Here is a 22,952-nt window from a genome sequence, read left to right as displayed (position 1 = left end):
AAGTAAGACAAAGCCCAGCTCATCAGACAATATTCTATAAACTGCTGTCTATGATACATTGTAAATATTAATTAAAAATAATTGATTTTACTGTAATAGATACAGAAACAAAATTCATCCAATCAATTTAAAAAAAAAAAAAAAAGTAGGAGAGGAGGAGTCATGTTCTAATCGGAGCAAAACTCAAATGGGTAAAAAGAAGCTCCAAGAAGAAGCTCCACTTTACTTAGCTTCTACACACCACTTATCAGCCATCAAAGCCTGAAGTTTGCTTTCTTCTTAGCTAACTGCAATCACAAAGACAGTGACTTTGAGGTCACACGTCACAAATCATTAACTTTTCCATCATTAAAATGAGATTCTATTTCTGGACAGGTTCTTTGACTTTTAAACAAAGAGGAAGCAGAATCATTGAGGTATCCTTTGACATGACAGAGGTTTAAGATTTTACACTTGTCCAAAATCAGAAGATACACTGAGAGCACAGACAGATATAAGTTGTAAGAGTGGTTTAAAAAAGGAAAAAAAAAAAAAAAAAAAAAAAAAAGAGACAGAGAGAAAGAGAGAGAAATAAATAAATAAAAAATCTAATAATAGAGATGAGAGCATTGGTTATATGGTTATTGGTAAAACTGAAAAGTTATAATTTACCTAAAAATAAGACATTTCCCATACTTCTGAGATAATAATCATTTCACATTTTAAAATGCTGGAACTAATTTCCAAAACTCCAAAAACACACAAATGGTTTTAAAACAAGACTGGAAGGCTTTTGGCTTTCCAAGTGATAACAATATACTTGTTATACTTGTTATAAAGATGCTACTACTAAAGTTCACAGTGTACACTTCAGGTGTTTTCAAAAAGCCCTCAGAAGATAGAGGTTGAACTCCATAAATGAAATTAAGGTTTATTTTTTTTTATTTTCTTTTTTTTTTTAATTAGGCAAATACACATACAAAAGTAAAGTCTTTAGATTTTTGTGGTGGTTTTACCTCATCTAAGGAGGGGAAGTGAGAGAGCGGTTGTGGTGTTCAGCTGCCTAGCACTGTATGGGCTGTTGCAGGGAAAGTTAACATCCCAGCCAGACCCAGTACAAGATTAGAAATCCCAGGAAGACTAACAATAGCATAAAATAATGGAGCAGATCAATTTTTTATTTATCTATTTTTATTTTTTTCCAGAGAGATATGAGAAGTTCATAATTTTGGGTTGAGGACAAAATGCAAATTGACATAACTTGTACCAGTACTTCCTTTCCGCTATAAACTCACACTTCTCACTTTATGTAAATCAAAAAATAGATTCTATGAAGAAAATAAGTTGTTTGAATAAACACAGCCCTTAAAAATTAAGCAAGTGAAAAAGATGAAATAGTGAAAGAAGGAATGAGAAGGGGTGGGATTAACTTAAATAAAAGAGTATGTACTTGTCCTTAGGCAATACTACAGACTTGAGCTATATAACTGCATATGCTGAATGTGTTGCAGTGTGATCCTTGATCATACCATGATGTGATACCTTAAAGTCTTAGACATAGTAATGTCTACATCTAGGTTTACATCTGCTTTTTCACTCACAATTCTGTAACACTTCACTTAAGCAACTATGACAGTTTTCCAAGACCCTCCATGTGCCTCTGTGATGGTACTTTTTCCTTGTTGTTCTAATATTTGTATTCTCATGGCTATGGACCTGCAAATCCTAATAGTTTTATGGTGGATTGTCATCAGAATCATACATTTCAACTCATATCAAAAAAAAAAAAAAAAAAAGCACCGTGCAATAATTATTATCCAATAATATGAGCACAAAAATTTAACAACCTATGAATATACAACATGACCTAATTAGCACACTCCCAACACTTCCATGAATGGAAACAATCAGTGGTGAGTTTGAGTGAGTGTGAAACAGAAGTATATAGTACTAGGGAAAAAGCACGGCAAAAATATCATCACCCTGTCATCACCACCACCTGTTTCAATGGACAGACTGTCCGTAGAAAGTTACTAGTGTGAACACCCCATCTCTGCTTTCCTGGATGACCACTGGGAAACATTTTTCCCTCTTGCTCTTTTCACCATTCGAGTACAATGTAATCAGCAACAATAAAAAAATCAAGGCATTTCAATACGTACATGCATATCAACGAGTATTTTTTATTCTGATGAATCAACCTGAGAATGTATCAGCTTGAAACTTGCAATCAAGAAAAAAACAATTATGTTTATCTTGAAAAGTTTCTAATTTCTTTGAGGCTGAAGAAACACAAATGAGGCTAGGACACTTTAAATCACTTTTGTTGTTGTTTTTCAATTAAAGTATTTCTTATTTTCTGCAATCATATTTACCTATATCTATTCTGTTGATTTTGTTCCATGCTAATTTTGACTAAGGTCTGTAAAGATCTTCAGTGAAGCATGAAACTTCAGTTTTGTAACTAACTGAATTAAGTCAAAACTAACTATACTTTTCAAACGGTATCTAATATAAAGAATTACACAAGTTAGCAGCATATAACATCTTAGATTTTTCAAAGATGACAGAAATCCATAATTTATACTGACCTTCATGCAAAAAGCATTAGAACACTTAAATTCCATTTTTACTTCAGATCCTTTTTAGTTTATCTGTGAATATATCCAAATCCATATAGCTCCATTACCCATTAATCAACAATAGAGATAATATCAAAACTGTAAATCTGTGAAATGACTAAATGCATATCTGAAGTATATTTTTTTTGGGATATAATAAATAAAGTTATAACATGAGCTTAAAATGGTTAATTTAATTCATACCTTGATAAACAGCTTTGAATCCTGGTGAGCCAATGCTGTCATCAGATTGCAAATGAAGCCACATCTGGTTGCTCATGCTTACAATAAGATCAGGAACACTAGATCCAGTGAGGCTGCATGTAGGATAAATTGCAAAGTCATTTACTGAGGCATACATTACAGATAAATAAATAATGTATTTAAAATATAATATTTAGGCCTATTCACAATGTAACACTCTCATGTACTGATCTTTTTTTTTTTTTGATAAAATTAGCTATTTATGCAGATTAGAACAATGTGAAATCTTCGAAAAATGACTGTATTTGAATTAACAATGATTAAACACTTTTAATAAAACTAAAACCTAAATATTTCATTAAGTAATTAGTTATTAGAGAAGTGAAGGACTGTGTGAGATAAATTGTGCTCACTTGTTTAGATTTGTATTGTTTGTATTTTTTTTGCCATGCTTTTTAAAAATAAGGGAAGTTGGTTTGCCTGCCTTACAGTGCATGTGTCCGCAAGAACTTGCTAAAACCAATTTGATCAAATTCAAATTGCATACAAAGATTTCTTAAATTTAAATGGAAAATGCTATTTCTCATACAGCAATGTGTGATAGGTACGTACAGATATATGATTCAATGCAACATATAACAGGCAAGATGGTGAATCACACCATAAAACTTGGAGTTTATCAGTGATAATCTGTACACTCCTACAATTCTGACACAGAATCATAGAATGACTTAGGTTGTCATTAGGTCAAAGCACCATCCAACCTGGCCTTGAACATTTTCAGGCACAGCTTCTCTGGGCAACTTATTCCAGTGCCTCACCACCCGCATGGTGGTGGAGGCATGGTTATCTTTATGCAAAAAGATGAGTTTCAATAAAATGATTAAGAAAACCAAAATCCTTATGGAATACTTCATCTCTTAATAGTGAAAAATGCCTACCACACGTTAGCAGGTTATAATACTGTACATGAACAACTGTTCAGATCTTGGTGATAATTTTTTTTAAAAAGACAGAGGCAAAATTCAAACATGTAAAGTGTAGTAGAATATCTCTGTCAAAGCTGATATGAGATGTTGAAAAATTAGCAATATTATTTTTTTTGTTGTTGAAAAATTTCAACAAACAAACCAAAAACCACAAGCAGATATCTGTACTGCACTCCGGATAAAGTTGTATATATTGGAAGCTTTTGGGATAGGAACTAGATGAATGGCAGCAACTGTAGTTGATGTAATGAATTAACAATAACCCTTTTGTTGCAACAGCCCATTTTGCTCAAATGAGTCACATACTGCAACCTCTGTCATCCAACTCTCAGCCTTGATAAAAACAAACAAACAAACAAAAAAAAAAACCCACAAGATAAGTAAAATAATACTGTGCAAATTGAAAGAAGGTGCAGAATTTCTCAAGAAAGAAGTTAAAAAGTAAACAGAAGCTCATATTTAGAATCATCCTCCAAAAAATATTTAAACAACACCAACCAGATGTCAGTATTATTGCAATTTAGAAGCAGAGACATAAGAAAAGTGGAGAGGCTAAATAGAAGGCAAGGTGAACTGAAGGGTGAGGCAAGCTATTGGAAATTCCCTGTCTTAAACCTAGAATCCCATCCAAAAAGGACGTGAACAAGGAGATGTATAACTCATATCTAAAATATTTTGTTATGTTACTCTGATTTACTGAAATACCCCCTTCCTTCTTTAAGTCCCTTTCTTCTGAATGCTTAAAGAATCTTACGCATTCTTGTGAAGCGCATTAAGAAATTAATTTTTTGTTCCAAAGTTTGGATACAGAGAAAGCTCTTGTACAACAAGAGGGAATGCAATAAAATAATGTATAGATACCAAAACCTTAATTGAATAAATTTTTCACATTACTTATTTCCTCATAATCTGTGAATCCAGGACTTCGAATAGGAAAGAAAAAGAAAGAAGAAAAACAAAAAGCAGAAATCAATAAAGACCAGATTAGTTTTGTCTTGTTTAAATTTGTATTTTCTTAGGGTGTTCCTATGAATAGCTCAATACATAGGACAACTTTCTTCAACTAGGAGGGTGGCAAAATAGGGTAGAATATGACGCCGATGTGTCTGACAATACATGCTCTTGCTGATTTAGTTTGTCTCAGTCCATAACCATCTGAAGACAGTTTAGCAAGCTCATGAATGGAGACTTGGAGACCATTCAAACAGGGTGGCAGTACCAAACACAATTCAGTGTGGAGATGAACAATCATTGATTATATGAAAAAAAGTTAAAAATGTTGTGATAATTGGTATAACTAACGAAGTCATGGAAGTCAAAGCTTCACAGTACTCTGAACAGACTCAGAGGGTATGAGAAGACAGCTTTCAGAAAGACACAAACTTATTTAAAAAAATAAAAAATCTCTTTCTCATGGACTGTTAGTGGATTCAAACAGTTGACATAAGCAGAAGGATCTGAATCACTAGTTTGCTATTTCTTCTCTGTATCAAGGAAAAGGAGGAAATTTATATATATATACACACATGTGTATATATATATATATAACTTTTATATACATGTATGTATATAAATGTATGTATATAAAAGTTATATATATAGATAAGGATTCATGAGTTAAGGGAAACTGTTCCAAAAAAGGAAATTAAGTTTTAATGAAACTGCTGCAAGAAAAAAATATAAAGAAAAGCATTTCAAAGTAAAGCAGACTTTCTAAAGCAAAGCGGTATTTAAATTAACAAGAACTTAAGACCACAAAACAATGGCAGGAAAAATCTTGATTTTATCAATCAAGAAAAATCTTGATTGATAATCTTGACCTCATACATGATTACCACTATTGAATTAGCTCTAAGGGTAGTAATTAGCTCCTAGACAGACTCTATTAAATATAACAAACAAGTGTAGTCAGAACTTAATAGCTTAAATATACTTAGATTAATTTTCAGTAAGTTCTATTACTCTATTTCTAGAGCTAACCATTTCAGCATGCATATACCATAAAATAATATTACTACTTTTTCAACAAGCTACGCTTACAGATGAAGCAATTGTTAAAATTCATAAAATGCACAGTCATGTCCTCCATTAATTAAGCTGTTGAAGATAAGATTTTCTGAGATGTTTACTATACATGTAAATCCTAGAACTAGGTAACATTAATAAACTAAAATCTGTCCATCTCAGTGCTATTTTATATGTATTTAAAACACTTTTTCTAATTATTATTCCAATCTCTTCCATAAATAAAACTTGAGCTAAATAGTCAATAAACTTTGATTTTTATCTTTTCTCATTTTTAAACATGGCTATGCCTTCCTATTCCCATCTAGCTACACTGGCACAGCTATGAGGTTACACGCATGAGATAATTGCTAATGGTTTAGAGTTTAGACACTATAGAAAGCTTGTACAAGAACAAATCATTTTTATATAGTTATTTATCAACTCCCTAAATCTTCTCCTTATCAAAATTTTTTAAAGCTCCCCTGTTTACTGTCCTGAGTTACACAGTTTACAATGTTCATCCAAACATAATCAAATATGTGAGTTACTATACTAACATATTTTAATTATTTGTTAAATACAATTACAGTTATTCAGATACTATAAACAATTTTATTTGCTTTAAAAAATCCTATCTCTGAGTTCTCTATAGTATTTGGTCATTAGTATTAGGTCTGAAACATTTTTGACTGTCCATAATGATATTTCTAAAGGTCCAAGAGCAATTTTGTAATGAACCATTTTCTTTGACAGTATTTGAATATAAAGCTTACATTAACTATGCATTAGATAAGCTTACATTATATAAACATATTACATAAGTTAAAATTATGAAGTTAAATAGATATATATCCTTATAGCAACCTTCCAATACCTAAACAGGCCTACAGGAAAGCTGGGAAAGGACTCTTTCTCAGAGACTGTAATCATAGAATGGCTGGGGTTGGAAGGGACCTCAAAGATCATCTGGTTCCAACTCACCTGACATAGTTAACGATAGGACAAGGGGTAATGGCTCTAAACTAAAAGAGGGAGGAGACTTAGATCAGACATTAGAGGAAGAAGTTATTTATTATGAGGGTGGTGAGGCACTGATACAGGCTGTCCAGAGAAGTTGTGGAAGCATTTAAGGCCATGTGGGATGGGGCTTTGAGCAACCTGGTCTAGTGGAAGGCATTCCTGCCCATGGCAAGAGGGTTGGAATTAGATGATCTTTAAGGTCCCTCCTAACCCAAGCCATTCTATGATTCTACATCTCATAATACAGAATGAACAACATATAACAACAAATTCCCAAGGAAAACTGTTCAAGTTCTGTACTTACACATACAACACAGTCCTGGTATCACCAACTTTCCCAGCATCTCCAACAGTGAGGGTATCATATCCTCTTTCCAATTCAAACTCTTCAAAAGCAAGCTTTATGACCTATTACAATGAAATGAAAATTATTTCAAAAAGCAATCACAGGTTATATGATCTGTTCTAGTATTAAGACAAATTATTTGACTATTGTAAGTAAAATTTGAAGGCACTCCTACTGATTTCAGAATGATATTTAGAAAAAAGAAGTGAAGAAACTTCTGTTTTTTCTCTTACCAAGAGGAAAGTCCTTGTCATAATCTATTAGAGCCATCAAATACTAAAGTTGCCCACCACCACTGAGTGGTGACAATCATTCTTATTATAGAAAAGTTATAAACATTAGCAAAAACTTTACTGTATAATTCAATAAAATACAAAATTCAGGAAGTAGATGAAGTTAAGAATTATGATTTTTTTTTTTCTTCAGTTGAATTACACAATGACACAATTCACAAGCTCCTGATGTATCTTCTAATATTCCTGGATTATTACATGCAATAATTCATTTCTAAATCAGTAAGTATGAACAATCAATTCATAAGAAGGTGGAGGAGACTGGTGCACACAATTGCAAAAGCAGAAATTTCCTTACAAAAATTCAAAAATTGCTAAAATTAAATCATGATTTCACTAAATACCTATTCATGAATTGTGCAGAAAATTAAAAGTATATCCTTAAGAATTGTTTGAAAAAAATATATAATTTACTTTTTTTTTTTTTTTTAAGATAAGGTAAGAAAATTAATTTAGTTTTGTAAAAAAGAACACTTCTGTGAAATGCACTTTTTAGAGTTACACATTGGTGAGTTGTGGTTGTAGGTTTCATGTTTGTATCTATGTTCACATCTACTTCTTTGCCTCAGTCTTCACTGCCAGTCAGACTTCCTAAATCTCTAGAATCCCTGAACCTCTAGGTGAGGGATGGGGGAGTAAAATCCCTCCTTCTATAAATGAAGAGCAGGTTTGAGACCACCCAATGAAACTGAACAGGTACAAGTCTATGGGGCCTGATGACATGCATCCCAGATTCCTGAGGGAACTGGCTGATGCAGTTGCCAAGCTTCTCTCCATTGAAAAGTCAGGCCAGTCAGGTGAAGTGTCTGTTGACTGGAAAAAGGGAAACATCACTCCCATTTCTTAATAGGGTAGAAAGGAGAATCTGGAGAACTACCAAGCAGTTAACCTCACCTCTGTGCCTGCAAAGACTAGGGAGCAGAAATATTAATGTGAAAGTGCAGAGAGTCATGGTGATTTTCTACAAAATTATTCATTTTTATGTTTATACTGTTTGGCACATACTTTTGGACAGACCCTCACACAATTCCAGCCATTGTAAGAGTATACAATTAACTCAATTACTTTTTTTTTTTTTTTCCTGGTTTGTGACTAACAACAATAATGGGACCAGATTAATTTTATTTATTTATTTATTTGCATCAGTGGTACTGTACTGCTATTTCAGCAGCAGCATATCAAAAGCCAGTGGTTTCCCTTCCATTTATCTCTGTAATCTACATGTCAGAATTCATTTTATCCAGGTTCTAGCACTGTAAAAAAAAAATCAAGCATCCAAGATAAGCTATTTGTTTAGACTTTCTCAATATTAAAAGAGAAAACTAACAGATCTCATTTCTGTCTGCTAGAACAGGGAAAGGACTTCAACTACCAACTTATGAAGGAACTTACACTGCTAGAGAAGATAAGCCTTGAATAATGTTGCTTCAATTTTTAATGCAAAGAAAAACCTGTTTTTAATAAAATGATCTTAGAGAATATGTTGCTTCTTTCCACAAATTCATGTCATACTTTTCATACCTTGCTTTTCTATCTCTGTTATTTTTGTTTATGTTTTTAAATGTATGCTAAAATTGATTCCAGGATAAAAAAACTTAAGTTTTAAAATGGACATTTTATGAAAGCATTATTAAAAAGAAAACATAGAATAGAGAGTGGTTTAAAGTCCTAGGATATACATAGGTATGAATAACAAATATAGGTATAATTATTTTGACAAAATATCCAAGTTTATGTTTTGTGATCAAACACAGGTCCTTTACAATAAGTATGGTAGACCTGCCAGATTTTGAAATAGTGTACATCATTATCTACTTTATATTTCAACAAAAAAAAATCAGGCAATATGCTGTAGATTAAATAATACACATGTTCACCTGCTCCTGATATATCTTCTAATATTCCTGGATTATTACATGCAATAATTCATTTCTAAATCACAACTAATGAAGACACAGAAAGGCAAAGAGAATACATAGAAGCATAAAAGCAGAGTTGTTTCTGGTAATAAAAATAACTATGGATATAAAACCATTTCCTTTAATGTAATATTTATTTTACATGGAACAAAAAAATGACAGTATATTCCTACAGAAAATATGGTAATGTAGTATTTAAATATGCTCCATTTGGTTAGACTCAAAATCTTTTATATTGCAATTTAAAAACAAACACAAATGTTCATCTCTAATAATAAAACAAGGTACATACTAGAAATTGGACACAAACCATGTATAAACTATTTTAAAATCTGGTTAAGAATAAAGGAAGTATCACAAGAAAAGTTGCTTTATGGGAAATTTATTATTTTGAAGAAATAATAAGATTTTGTTAGATAGTATCTAACACACAACTTCACTTTTCTGCTAATTGATATTCTGTGCTAACACACAGAATGTATTTGAAACATTCAGGTGATCAAGAGTTAAGAGATCTATGTTAAATTCCTTTGATCTGATTCACAAAACCTAAATTTTACCATGCAAACACTAAGCACCTGGTCTAATGGCTCCTTCCCCAGTCAGTAGAGAGAAAATGGTGACAGAGCATAATTCATATTACCTGTCCTAACATAGAGCAAACTGCCATAGACCAAAATGCCCTTTTCATTGACTATATGGGGAGTTTGGATGAATATGGCAGACTAATGCTTATGTAGATATATTTAGATAAAATGAGTTCCTCAGTAGATAAAACTGAATCCTCAGAGGAATATTTAAGATTTGTTAGAAATGGGGAGGACTGTTTTTCTCTTTCCTTTTGAGAAATAATGTAAGGCAGTTTTGTGTGGATGTGGATATGGATATGACTACAGCACTCAAAAAAATTAAAAGAATTGAATCAACATAAACGAGAACAATACAACTAACAATATTATTTAACCATAGATAGTTATATCGAAAAAAGGCACCTCTGAGACAGTTTTCCAAGGTTACTGTTGTTTTGCTTTTTTTTTTTTTAAAGTATTTTTAATGTGATGATCATCAGATTGTCATCATTATATGTCATCATGTTTACTCTGAAATAATTAAAATGAAAAAAAAAAAATCTATTTTCATTAAGAAAAATTGGAAACACAAAAATTACTTCCAAACCTTTTATGTTAGTTTCTGGATAGTCAACTGTACCTCTTACAAATAAATAAATAAATAAATCATGTTTGTTTTCTGAAATGTATGAGATAAAATTCCCTTACAAACAATTCAGAATGATTGCTTATGATTAGATAAATAGACTGTGAAATAAAAAAAAGTGTATAAATATGAGACACCTACAGAGGTATCTGATGGAATCTCTGCAAGTGAATTTCCTGTCATAATTACTTTTTCCTTATAGGCATTTTCTTTATCCTAGCCACTCCTACACTTTTATTAGCATAATTGCTACAGCAAATAATGGGGGAAAGGCAGTGCCAGAGCTGTCCTAACAGAAATTTCATTAAGGACATTCTTTCTGGAAGCAGCAGTAGGGACCACTACAAGGTGACATTTCCAAAATGCCTAGGTGTATGTGTTAAAAAGATATTTTGCACTGCTTAATAAAACTTATTATGCACTGCTAATAAGACATTTTTTTATCTTTTAAGTATGTTAGAAATTAATGTAAGCAATGTAGTAAATAGAAAGTAAAAAGTGAAAGCAGTAAGTTTTGTTTTAAGATGCAAATAAGAACCAGGGCTTCCTTAATTGAGCTCCTCTTGAAAATAGAAAATGAAGTGAGAATTTGTTGCCTCAGTAAAACTACAGTAAAAAATATGGTCAACAGAAGAAAAAAAAAAAAAAAAAAAAAAAGAGGATCTTTAAATTGAAGTTTTATAATTGTAAACAGAAAATGTAAAGCTATTTGCAACTTTTACAGGTTACCCCACACTTTGATGATATATTAGATTCAAATATAATAGTGTATAACAGATATTTTGCTTCTTCTACCTGCTGCTATGTAAAATCTGAAAACAATGTGATCATATGAATGTATTTGACAGTCGTTTATTTTGCAGACACTCCATATTCAAGGGATTTGGAAGCAAAAGAAGCCATTGCTACAGACACAAACATGGCAATACAGCTATTATTTCAGGTTAATGAACCTTTTTAACATTTCAAGAAAAGAGCCAGACATTTATACTACAGTTAACTAGTTTTGAACATCTATTTAATTTAAAGAACAGCATAATACAGAAGCAATGTCAAAGGATGATATTTACATTACAGAATACATACACGGGTCCAGTACTCCTTAAAACTGTCAAATATGTGCCGTTTTCCTAGCCTAGTGTGCTATGACATGAAGTCTTAAGAATTACTGTTACTATGCCCAAAATTCTGTAGAACAGGAAACACAGATCACTGACTAGAAATAACAATAAAAATATGTAGCTCTTATGTACAAGGTCTCTTGATATTTAAATTAGAACTAGAGACCTCCTTTTCACCTTGTAAAAAAAATAAATAAATAAGTAAATAAATGTCCATGTCAAATTAGTGTGACTAGAGAATAAGTACTATCTTGAGGTACAAGTTCTAAACACGGAGGAATGCCTTACAAAAATACGATCACAATACTGAGACCATGGCATCAAAAATTAATATATGAGAACATTTTCTGACATATGATTTTTTTTTTAAAACACAATGGTAATGGCATTTTCAGTAAAGAATCTTTAAGAAGGCAATACCATTTCTCAGTCTCTTCTCAGGAGTATAAGAATACGTAGTGTTTTTTTAAATAATGGGAACAATGAGAATTTATTATAAATATAGTTGTCAACCATTTCCTTTTGCAAAAAGCATAATTGGGTTTCAGTTCACTTAAGTCACCAATCAAAACAAGAAATGCTGAAATGTAACACAAAACAAAAAATCAGTTAAACTACAACATTATTAAGTTAATGGGCTTTTTTCAGCATTTCAGGCATTCACAGTTGAGATCTGGCCAACTCAGTTAATGGATCCTCTATAGCCCTCCTGCCGCTAGCCACTAAATATCTGCTCTATTTACTTCCCCATAACTAAAGTGGAAGCCTAAGCACTAAATGTAAAGTGTTGTCTTAATTAGAACCTGATTCTAATCCCCAATAACCATCTTTGTTAAAATGATGCACTAACAGTGTGAAATTGATGCTTGCAAACTCCAAGCTTGTTTCTGCATTACCTGTTGTCCTATAGTTCCCTCTCTATTCTAGTACCTTTCCATCTCTGCCACTCACATTAGAAGAAGTTAAATGTCCACAAAAAGAGTTTGATTTCTTTTGTGTTTCTTTTCTTTAAATTACTGACCCTGGAATGTTAAAGGATTTTATTCTATTTTATTTTATTTTTAACTAAGAAAACATGAAATCTTAACACTATTGGCTTAGAAGATAACAACATGCTTTAAAAAGGAGGGCACTCATTATTACTCCAATTTGAGTCTAAAATACACAGCCCATGAAATAAATTGCCAAAAATAATTCAGTGTTCTGAGAAAGTAAAGGATCTAGATTCCCAAGTCAGGTCTCTGATCATTAGGCAACACTAACTCCCTTTAAATGACACAGAAATGAAAGGTGCCATGAAGAGCCAAATTTGATTCTGGTGGAGTTCTACACATTTGTTTTTCTTTTATTTTTGCCATAAGTATGAAATGTTCACTCTCTTTTGGCTTTGTGCAATACAATGGGAGAATGATGTTTACAATAACTGTTATTTAAATATATATTTGAGAAAAAGAGGTTACTTTAAAAAAAATAAAATAAACACTATGCTTCAAGTTGCTTATAGAAAGCATCTTAAAAAGACATCTGCAAGACTGAAGAACTGAGTAATTATTAATTTAAAAGAGACGATGGATCAAAAACCAAGACATCTAGTCTAGTGGTAGACTAGATGTGATTATAGGTTCATCTGCTTGACTAATCTATGAAATCATGTACTGAATTAAAGTATTCAATATAATCAAAATAATCAATGTAAAAAATCAAGAATTGAAAAAGTGGGGAAAAAAAAAAAAAAAAAAAAAGATTTATTCTCATTAAAAAAAAAAAAAAAATCCTATTAACTTTCACTATTCTAAATCCCCCCCAATAGTCAAACTGGCTAAGCTTTACCGGTACCTAGTATATGACATATACTAAGAGTGTAAATGGATAAAAAAAAAAATAAGAACCTTAATTATACCTGAAAGCATATATGTCTGTGTCCATATACAAAGCATGGGAGCACATACAAGTATCACTGATAGCAATTTTTGCATCCAGATAATCAAATTTTAGCAAGAGATCCCTAAGTTAGACATGAATTTAAACTAGAAAACAGTAGACATCTACAAATAGTAAAGATAATTCAGTATAATTTTAAGCCATGAAATTTTATCTACTCAGATTTTCATCCTACTGAGGACTTTGCTTGAATTTCAATGAAGTTAACTTAAATTCATGGGTATATATATAAATATAAACTGTTACTCATTTAGAAAATGTAAGCTATTTTTAAATCTAGGATGACCAAAAAATCTTCCTTTTAAATCAGTGAAATGAAAGAATATTTATATACTCAATATTGAACTTGAATTTTGGAAAGTGAATCAGACAGCAAAACATTTATTTATTTTTTTCCCTCATTATCATTATTATTATTTTTTTAATGAAACCAGTTATTTCTTTTGCCTTGGAACCCTTAAAAGGCAAATAATTACTTAAAGCAGTATTACTCCTAATTTGGTACAGGTAAATAAAACATCTGCCTGTAACTCACAACTCCCAGACTGAATGAGGTTGTCCCCAAAGAGACAAAATAAAGCGTAAGCTCCCAAACTGGTCTGTCCTGAAAAATTTTCATTCAATTTTTTTCCTGGGTGACAAAATTTACTAAAAATATTAGCCTTTTTTTTTTTTTTTTTGTTAATTTGAAGAAACGTTGAATGCTCTGCAGCACTTTTTATTCAACAATTAGAGTTATTTTAAAAATAATTATAAAAAGCGGTAGAGCTTAGGGAAATGGTTTAGTGGGGACTGTTAGCGTTAGGTCAGAGGTTGGACTCGATGATCTTGTGGTCTCTTCCAACCTAGAAAAATTCTGTGATTCTGTGATTATGATCTTTAGGAATTTATTTTTCATTTAGCAACTGTTAATGACTTGAAAGTGATCTTAACAGCCACACGTGGTGGAAATAAAAGTTAAAAAGTAATTAACAGCAATATTAAATCAAATAATAGTGGTAATATATATAAAAAAAGGGTGCTGATGCTTTTCTAAAAATAAAGAAGAAATAAAATACAGTCACAAGAATTAAAAAAAAATATTTTCAATTTGTTTTACAATGAATATTATCTGCTGCCTATCCCACACATTTCTCATGTAATTAAATACAGTTTAATATCTTTTTCCACATCTCTTTTCATTCTTTGTTTTTCAAAAGGTGTAATATAACTTTTTTGTATTCTCTAACTTGAGTATCATTGCAAGAACCAACAGTCAGAAAACCATCAGCAAGTTATTTAAAGTATGATAATTTGACATCTTGAAAGATAACAGCAATAATTTTTAAGAACATCAGTTCATTTTGTTTGTGTAGTAAAGCTTGAGAAGAGATCAAGACACTGATCTTATATCAGTCATCTATGGAAGACCTTTCCAATAATATGTATACTGTGTAAAAGTGGATATAAGTACCTGGAAACTGTAATTAGAAATGAAGAAATGAAGAATGAACTGAAAAAAAAAATAAATAAAAGTAGAGGCATAACACTCTTAATATTACTTTGAAATATCATTTTTACTAGTATCTACTGATTATGTAGAATTAGGTCTATGAATTTGTTGCATGTAATTTGTGTTTATAAGTAATCTGAATATATCCATAGTAAAGAAATATGCACATTAATAAATAGATTTGTTTCATTTCTAGAGTGAAATGCACAAAAATTAGGTGATGATGATTCCATAACAAAAACAGCTGTCACAATCTGTTGTCAGTCAGGTAAGAAGCTTGTTGACAAGTCAGACTTTAATATTCATCAACAGCATCAAGATTTCATGTCAACAGTTTCATTTTACTATCTTAACCATTAAGATGTTTTTCTTATTCTCTTTTTTGTTTGTTTTATATGTATACAAATGCACTACCATTTATAAATGCACAGAGGAATATAAGACATTAAGTTAATTTTAAAGTCAAATACCAAAGCACAATTAAAGTTTCACAAATTTCTGAGCCATTTTTTTAATATATTATCAATCAGTTTAAGTCCAAAAGAGAAAATCGGAAGTAAAACAATAAAAAGTATTGCAAGAAGAGACAAACATTCATATGTTCTCTCTAAAAGGGTGAAATCTGTAACTGTTGGACTATTTTAAACACAATTCTCTGATATTTCTTATGTTTTTCATTTTCTGCCAGAGGAAAATGCCAAATATATGGCTTTCATTTTTGCTCCCGCTGCTGCTCCAACTGTCAAGATATCAGTAGGAAACAAATATGAAGGCATAAGCTTTAAAGAAACACTATACACTATTATAATGTGTAAATTTTTCTTATTTTTACCGTTTTAACAGAACAATGAAAAAGACAACAAAAAACATTAATTCACTACAAGCTTTCATTGCCACTCCTGAAGAATAATTCCAACTGTGTTTATGTATTTGCAGATCTTTTTCAAAACATTTTAAAATGTGTTTTTCTGAAATACTGATCAGCTTCCAATTAAGAAAAAGACATAGCAATGATAAAAGCTAAAGAAATGCTTTCAGATCTTTTGTTCGAAAAAGGTCTAAAAATACTATTCTCTAAATTAAAAACAAACAAACAAAAAGCCTTCCACTTAGCTCTTGCTAAAAAACAGATTGTATATCAGCTAAATGTATCACCACATCTAACTCCAATATAAATAAGGGTTGAGAATTTTACTCATTAAATGAGCCACTCATTGCAAATTAATTATTCCAGCTCAGAAATATAAGCATGACTTAGTTTACCTCCTTTGACTGTTTCCTTACTTCTTATAACTTTTAAAAAATTAATTAAAATAATTTTAAACATTAATTTTATGAATGAATACAAAGTGGATAAGATGAATGAATACAAAGTGGATAAGCAGCTTGATAAAACGCAAGAAGTGCTATGTGAAGAAGTGGCTACATATCAAAGGTGCACATCTATTTCTACAAACAAATCATTCTCTAGACAGAATTCCAGTTAGCAATGTTGAGAGATCTTGGCTCTGCTACTACGGTGTAGTACCTCAGGCAATTCATTTCAGGTCCTTGAAAATTACTTATTGAACAGTATAATTCCTCAAGAGCTTTCTGAGTGTTCAACTCTCCTAACTTAAACTTCATGTAAAAAACAAAACGTGACAAGCATTCAAACTTCAGAAAAGGTAGATACAAAAAATAAACAAGCAAATCTAACAAATTGTTTACGTCCCAACTCAAACATTACCGTACAAGAAAAAAGGGAATTCATACACCTTTGCACTGATGTGTTGGCTGGAGTGTTATCCAAAAATGACACAAAATGACAAAGCAGTTCTTTCCTTTACACAAGAACCCATTACAACCTTATAACTAAACTAAGCAGTTCAAATTCAAATGTTATTTTTGGCTGAGCACGTTGGGTAAAGCCTGTATTTCTTGCATTCTATAACTATTAAACTAATTTTAAAGACATTCCTTCCAGTCTGCCTGGAGTATCAGACAGGTCCATAAGCACCTGTTTTCTCTGAGGAGTACTTTAGCTTGTCAGAGTTTTTTGTTACTATGGCAAAATAGCTTCAAGTGCACAAACTATTTCATTTTAGAAGGGCAACAAATCTTGGCTCTACACTGCATCATGCAGTCAATTGAAGTGAACACTGGAAACTCTCCAAAGGTACAGGGAGGTGCCTAAATATTTACAGAAGTAAATGTCTCAAAAAAAGCATCAAATATTAGTGGATTAATTTTCCTAAAATGCACGTAATCTCAGAGTTCAGCTACTATTTAATGGTGTTCAGAATAGGAAACTGAAATGTCCAAGAAATACTAAAAGAACTTAGAAACTCTGATAAAACAGGTGTGTTACTGTGATAATGGAAGATGATATACATACAAATGAACTTTTAGAGAAAATACAAACAGTAGCTCAGGATACACTGGATCCTTCTTTGGGCTTCAGTCATATACCTACACGCAGAATTTTTCTGTCATTTAAGTTAACTTTGCATCCTTCCTGACATCTAACTCCAGAGGAATGGATTTTATAGTTTTGTGTCATAGGTGCTAGTCTTACATGGACATCTTGAATACTTGGGCATCTCATACAGTAATAGACACGTGAGGATAGCCAAATTAAGCATATCCCTTGTGTCCTGCAGTGTGTGATGTCATGAGGATGATTTTGATTAATAGAAGAAACATACATTACAATGCATAACCACAAATCTAGTATGGTAAAATCTAGTATGGTGATGGTAAAATCACAGGTTTTCTCCTCCATACTTTTCAGTGCTCTATTTGCAGGTCTTCATTCTATATATATGACTAGCTATTGATCTAAATGTTCTGAAATCTAACCTCCTGGACACAAACACCTTAAAAAACATAGCCAAGTGGAGAAGCCCACCCACCTGGTTTCTAGCAGCTTGCAGTTTGACAGGGCACTGTGACCAGCACTCTGTTCTCTTCTTCTCCCTGTGTTCTAAAAGGTGTGTGGGGGGAAGCCTCTCGTACTCTTTTGATGAAAAGAATTTATGCATTCCCAAACGCGACAAAACTCAAGTGTGTTAACACAAGTGAGAATAGACCAACCAAACCAACAAAACAGACCAACCAAATGAATACAAAACCCCTCAGGGGTGCTCTGAACTCTTATTTATTTTATTTTATTTTATTTTATTTTATTTTATTTTATTTTATTTTATTTTATTTTATTTTATTTTATTTTATTTTATTTTTCCTGCTAGCTATCTTGAACGTGTAAACTTCCATTCTGGTATGATTAGCTCTTCTTACGTGTTTTGTTCGTAGAAGTGAATACACAGATCCTCAGTACAGTAAATTATTGTATTCATTAATTTATGTAACAGGACAAGATTTTATTAGCCATGAGATTACTATTTCACTTTTGTATAGAAGAATAATCAAGGTGCCATGTCACACAAAGTCAATATGTCAATACTAAATGGAAAGAAATACAACAAATTTAAAAAATATTAATATTTTGGTGAGCCACAGTAACTGATTTCTCAGCCTTCTGCATTTTGGAAGTAAACATTTTATCTGTAATGCTCTTCAGAGTGGCAATCCAGCCAAATTAAATTTTCAATAGTACCTCTTCAGTGAATTGTACAGAAATATTGCTTTAAGTGCCACATAAAACATAATAATATTATCTGTTTAGGGATGACTTTCAACATGTTTCTAAGCACTGTTTTCAACCCTTAATTAAATTAACAACAAGCAGTACTAAATCATCATTTCTACATATAAATGATCTTGGAAACAGGTCCTGATACTGTTTTGATTTTCAGTTTTGCTAAGCTAAAGCACTATCTGAGATTTTTTTAAATAAACACATCCATGATTTTATTTTTGCTCTAAAAATGGCACTTTTATTTATTTATTTATTTATTTATTTATTTTTCTGCCTAGAAGACTTTATTTCTTAACTACAGTGTTAAAAATCAAATAGGTCTATGTGCCATACAAGGTATCATCAAGTTATAGGTGATCATCCCCCTGTATCCTGCCATGCTGAGGCTGCACCTTGAGTACTGTGTTCAGTTTTGGGCCTCTCACTAAAAGGACATCAAGGCCCTGGAACATGTCCAGAGCAGCGCTACAAACGTGGTGAAGGGCCTGGAACAAAAGTCCTGTGAGGAGCGGCTGAGGGCACTGGGGTTGTTTACTCCGGAGAAGAGGAGGCTCAGAAGACCTCATTGCTCTCTACAACTGCCTGAAAGGAAGGTGTGGGGAGCTGGGGGTTGGCCTCTTCTCACAGATAACTAGTGATAGGACTAGAGGGAATGGCCTCAAGTTGTGCTAGGGGAGGTTCAGGTTGGAAATTGGGAGACATTTCTCAGAAAGAGTAGTCAGGCATTGGGACGGGTTGCCCAGGGAGGTGGGGGAGTCACAGTCCCTGGGCGTGTTTAAGAAGTCAGACCTGGTGCTTAGGGACTTGGTAGTAGTGGGGGGACAGTTGGACTTGGAGGTCTTTTCAGACCTTAATGATTCTATGATTTGTCTTAACATTATAAATTGAAATGTTAAAATTACTTTTAATAAATTTACTTATGTATTTGCATTTAACCATATTTATTATTATTATTATATGAGTCATTAGAAAAAAACAAAATAATTTCACTCAAAAGCTGTAAGAATAATGACAGTGATGACAGCATATGCATTCTGAGAGTTGTTCAGCACTGCTTCTCACAGCTTTAATTTCCAAAAATAAAAAGCACCACAGAAAATCTAATTATGTATTTAATCTTTCAGGTAATAAAAGTATACCTACTTCAGATTTAAAAGCTAATCTCCCACACCAGAATGTACTTTATCAAATCCAATGCTTATGATAAAAATGTACTTTGTATATCAGTGATAATTAACATATTTATTTTCATCTTGTGTAATTCTCTGAAATTTATCTATGTTAAGAGAAATTGGTAAATATAATTGGCTTTAAATATTACAGGCTTGGTTCTTATATCATGTACATTGATTTTACATCTTTGCATCTCTAAGTGCTTGCATAGAGCTATTCTTGACCTATATTGATACAAAATGATATCATAATCAGGGAAGATAATGTCTGGTCATTAGTCTCACAACTATGGCAGTCTGCTCAAATATGAAGATAATAGTGCACTGTGAGAACATATTGGGACACAAGCAATTATTTGGATCTAATCCAATTTATGTACTGGCAAAGAAAACAGTCTGTCAGTTCACTTCATCTGTAATGAATATTCAATGAGGAGACTCTGAAAAACTCCATTAAAATGTAAAAAGAATACCAGAAAAGGGTAGCTGCAGTTTTCCCTCTGCAGTATTATGTGACTTACTTTTAAATCATAGGGTATAAGGTACAAATAATTTACTCTGGGAAAACTATTTTCATTTTAATCAACAGCAAAACATTCCATAAATAGTATATCAGAAATATACATACAGATATATATATTACAGATATATTTCAAAGGCTTTTAGACAAGTTTTAAATAAGCTATCTTGTTCACAAAGAAGATGTGTATTTAACTATTATTCTGTTTAAATTCTTACAAACATATAGAAATTTGATGATATTGGCTAGAAACCTAAATGCAGTATAAAACACTCTTCAGACAATCTTGGTCACTGTCCGAGTAAAGTAGATTAAGATATGATGGTGGTACAAATTTGACTTACTTGTCAATGCAAACATCTGCAAACAAACTTTGATGGAGTTACAGGTTTACTTTGCCTTTTTTTAGGTAATGAACAAAATAACGTTCTTGCCTTTCTGCAGTTTCTTCTTTTACTGAATAATTACTGCACACAAGCTTTAAAAGCAAAGTGTCATCACTAGTATTTTAGAAATGTAGACTATCATGTAAATTCTAACTTTGAAATTGTAAGGAGCATTACAATAATGGATCCCTATATTTTATCATCATCATTTCCACGTGTTTACATAAATTTAAAGATGCAGTATATTGAAAAAATACTGAATAGTACCCTCCCCCCAAGCATATCCAATACAGTATGCATTTATTAAATTTAGCATAAACTCTGACACTCTTTAATGAAAATAACAGCATTGTATCAGACAGCATGAGAAAACACGATAAAACAGTGTCCTAGCATTCCACAACAAAAGCAAGTTACAAAATATCCCTGAAGGCTAGAACTACTTTTTAACACTTAACCATCAAAATAAAAATAATAATAATAATAAAGGTTTTAAAAAATATATATAGAAAAGCAAATACATATTTGAGTGTCATAAATGTTATCCTTTGCTGTCTTACATATTTAATAATGTATTGGCTTAAACATGTTGTGTTTTCTTATAACACATTTAACATAACATAAACATGTTATATTTTCTTATAACATTTAAATACACCTACAGACTATTAGTAAGTCTCTACAACCAGTTGGAGTCCCAGGTCAGTCACCTAGAATAACTCTCAATTACATATGACTTTACTCTTCCACTTCAAGACCCCTACTACCTTGTAACCATGTAGTGCAGTATCACCACTTCTAGTAACAAGCCATAACTCTTGTATTGAATTTTCAAGGCCTCGGAGATGGCACTTCCCACCTTTGTGCTGTCTGAACTTCTCTACATGTTGCTGCAGCTTTCTTTTACTTTTGTATGGCAGCAACTTCTTAGTTGATCTCTATGACTATACTTCATCTATGTATGGCACAACCATAGTTTTCTACAAATAGCTGTAATGAGCTGTTATTCTATTGGAATTATCTTAACAAAAGGACGTAGGATAAGGAAATGTGGGTTTGGTCTTGGGACTGCAGAGGTCTTGAGGGGCAGATAGAAGACACAGATTATTGAGGTAAAGACATGGGATGACAACAGATGAGGCACAGGCTTGGCACTGGGAACTACATGGACATAAACCACTCGACATGGGTCAGGAAGCGTAGACCAAGAGCTGGATGAAATTAACTTTGAGAGTATAAAGAGAGCAAAGAAACAATATCTAATATGCATAAGGCACACTGTGTATAGTAAATTTGGATGTGACATTATTTGTAGATGTTGATGAATAAAGTCAGATAAAGGTGTGTGCTAACAAACATATAAAAATAGTCCAAAGTCCAAAAGGTCCTTACAGAAGGAAGTATAAAGCAGCAACACAAACATTATATTCATGCCAATGAAAGACTCCAGAGGCTGATGACTTCTACTGTTAACCTCTCCAGCACTCCAAATGGTGAGAATAACCCCAAGAAAAGGGATAGAAACTAACAACTATGTTATAATTTTAATACCACTATAGTTATTATTACCATTTAGACAACTATATACAAGTATACTAACTTCAATATTTTTTTTTTTTTCTGTAATAATTACGTATAGACTAATAAGGTTTCTTGAATTAGACTACTGAGATTTCCATTATACTGACAATTAATTCTTGGCTTTACTTATACATAGTTTGCTTCCTTTTAGTCCCTGAACAAGATTTTGATTTCTTTCTGCTGAGTTACCATTTTGCAATCAGGAGTCCTAAAAATAACAATAGATTAAGTCTTAGCAGATTTAATTATACTGCACTTTTCTGATATATTATTGCTCAACCTTTACTTTCATTTCCATGGTGACATGATTAATGGTGATGACAACTTGCATTTCTATAGCAGTTACTAATGAAGGAGCTTACAATCTTCTGCAAATATCAATACATATAAACTGAAGTATCATTTTATAGTAAAACACCCTGCTCTCTATATATTCAAAACACATTTACAGAGTTCCTTCTTTGATCTGATGTGAGCAGCTGTAAAACTGGCTTCAGTTTCCAAAC

General features: G+C 32.0%; 1 protein-coding gene across 1 annotated transcript in view; it reads right to left on the bottom strand.

Moving 5' to 3' along the window:
- CSMD1 (CUB and Sushi multiple domains 1) overlaps window positions 1–22,952 on the bottom strand; it is a gene marked incomplete at both ends in the record, with an annotated part of 1,174,241 nt that overhangs the window by 315,158 nt on the left and 836,131 nt on the right. The window contains 2 exons of the mRNA XM_084285255.1: window positions 2,805–2,917; window positions 7,125–7,228. Of these exons, the coding sequence (XP_084141381.1) occupies window positions 2,805–2,917; window positions 7,125–7,228 (217 nt within the window). The remainder of the gene's footprint in view (window positions 1–2,804; window positions 2,918–7,124; window positions 7,229–22,952) is intronic.

The sequence above is a fragment of the Netta rufina genome (assembly GCF_964035555.1).
Source record: "Netta rufina genome assembly, chromosome: 3".
Taxonomy (NCBI): Eukaryota; Metazoa; Chordata; class Aves; order Anseriformes; family Anatidae; genus Netta; species Netta rufina.
The sequence above is the reverse complement of the archived record's forward strand: the minus strand, read 5'-3'. Positions and strand labels throughout refer to the sequence as shown.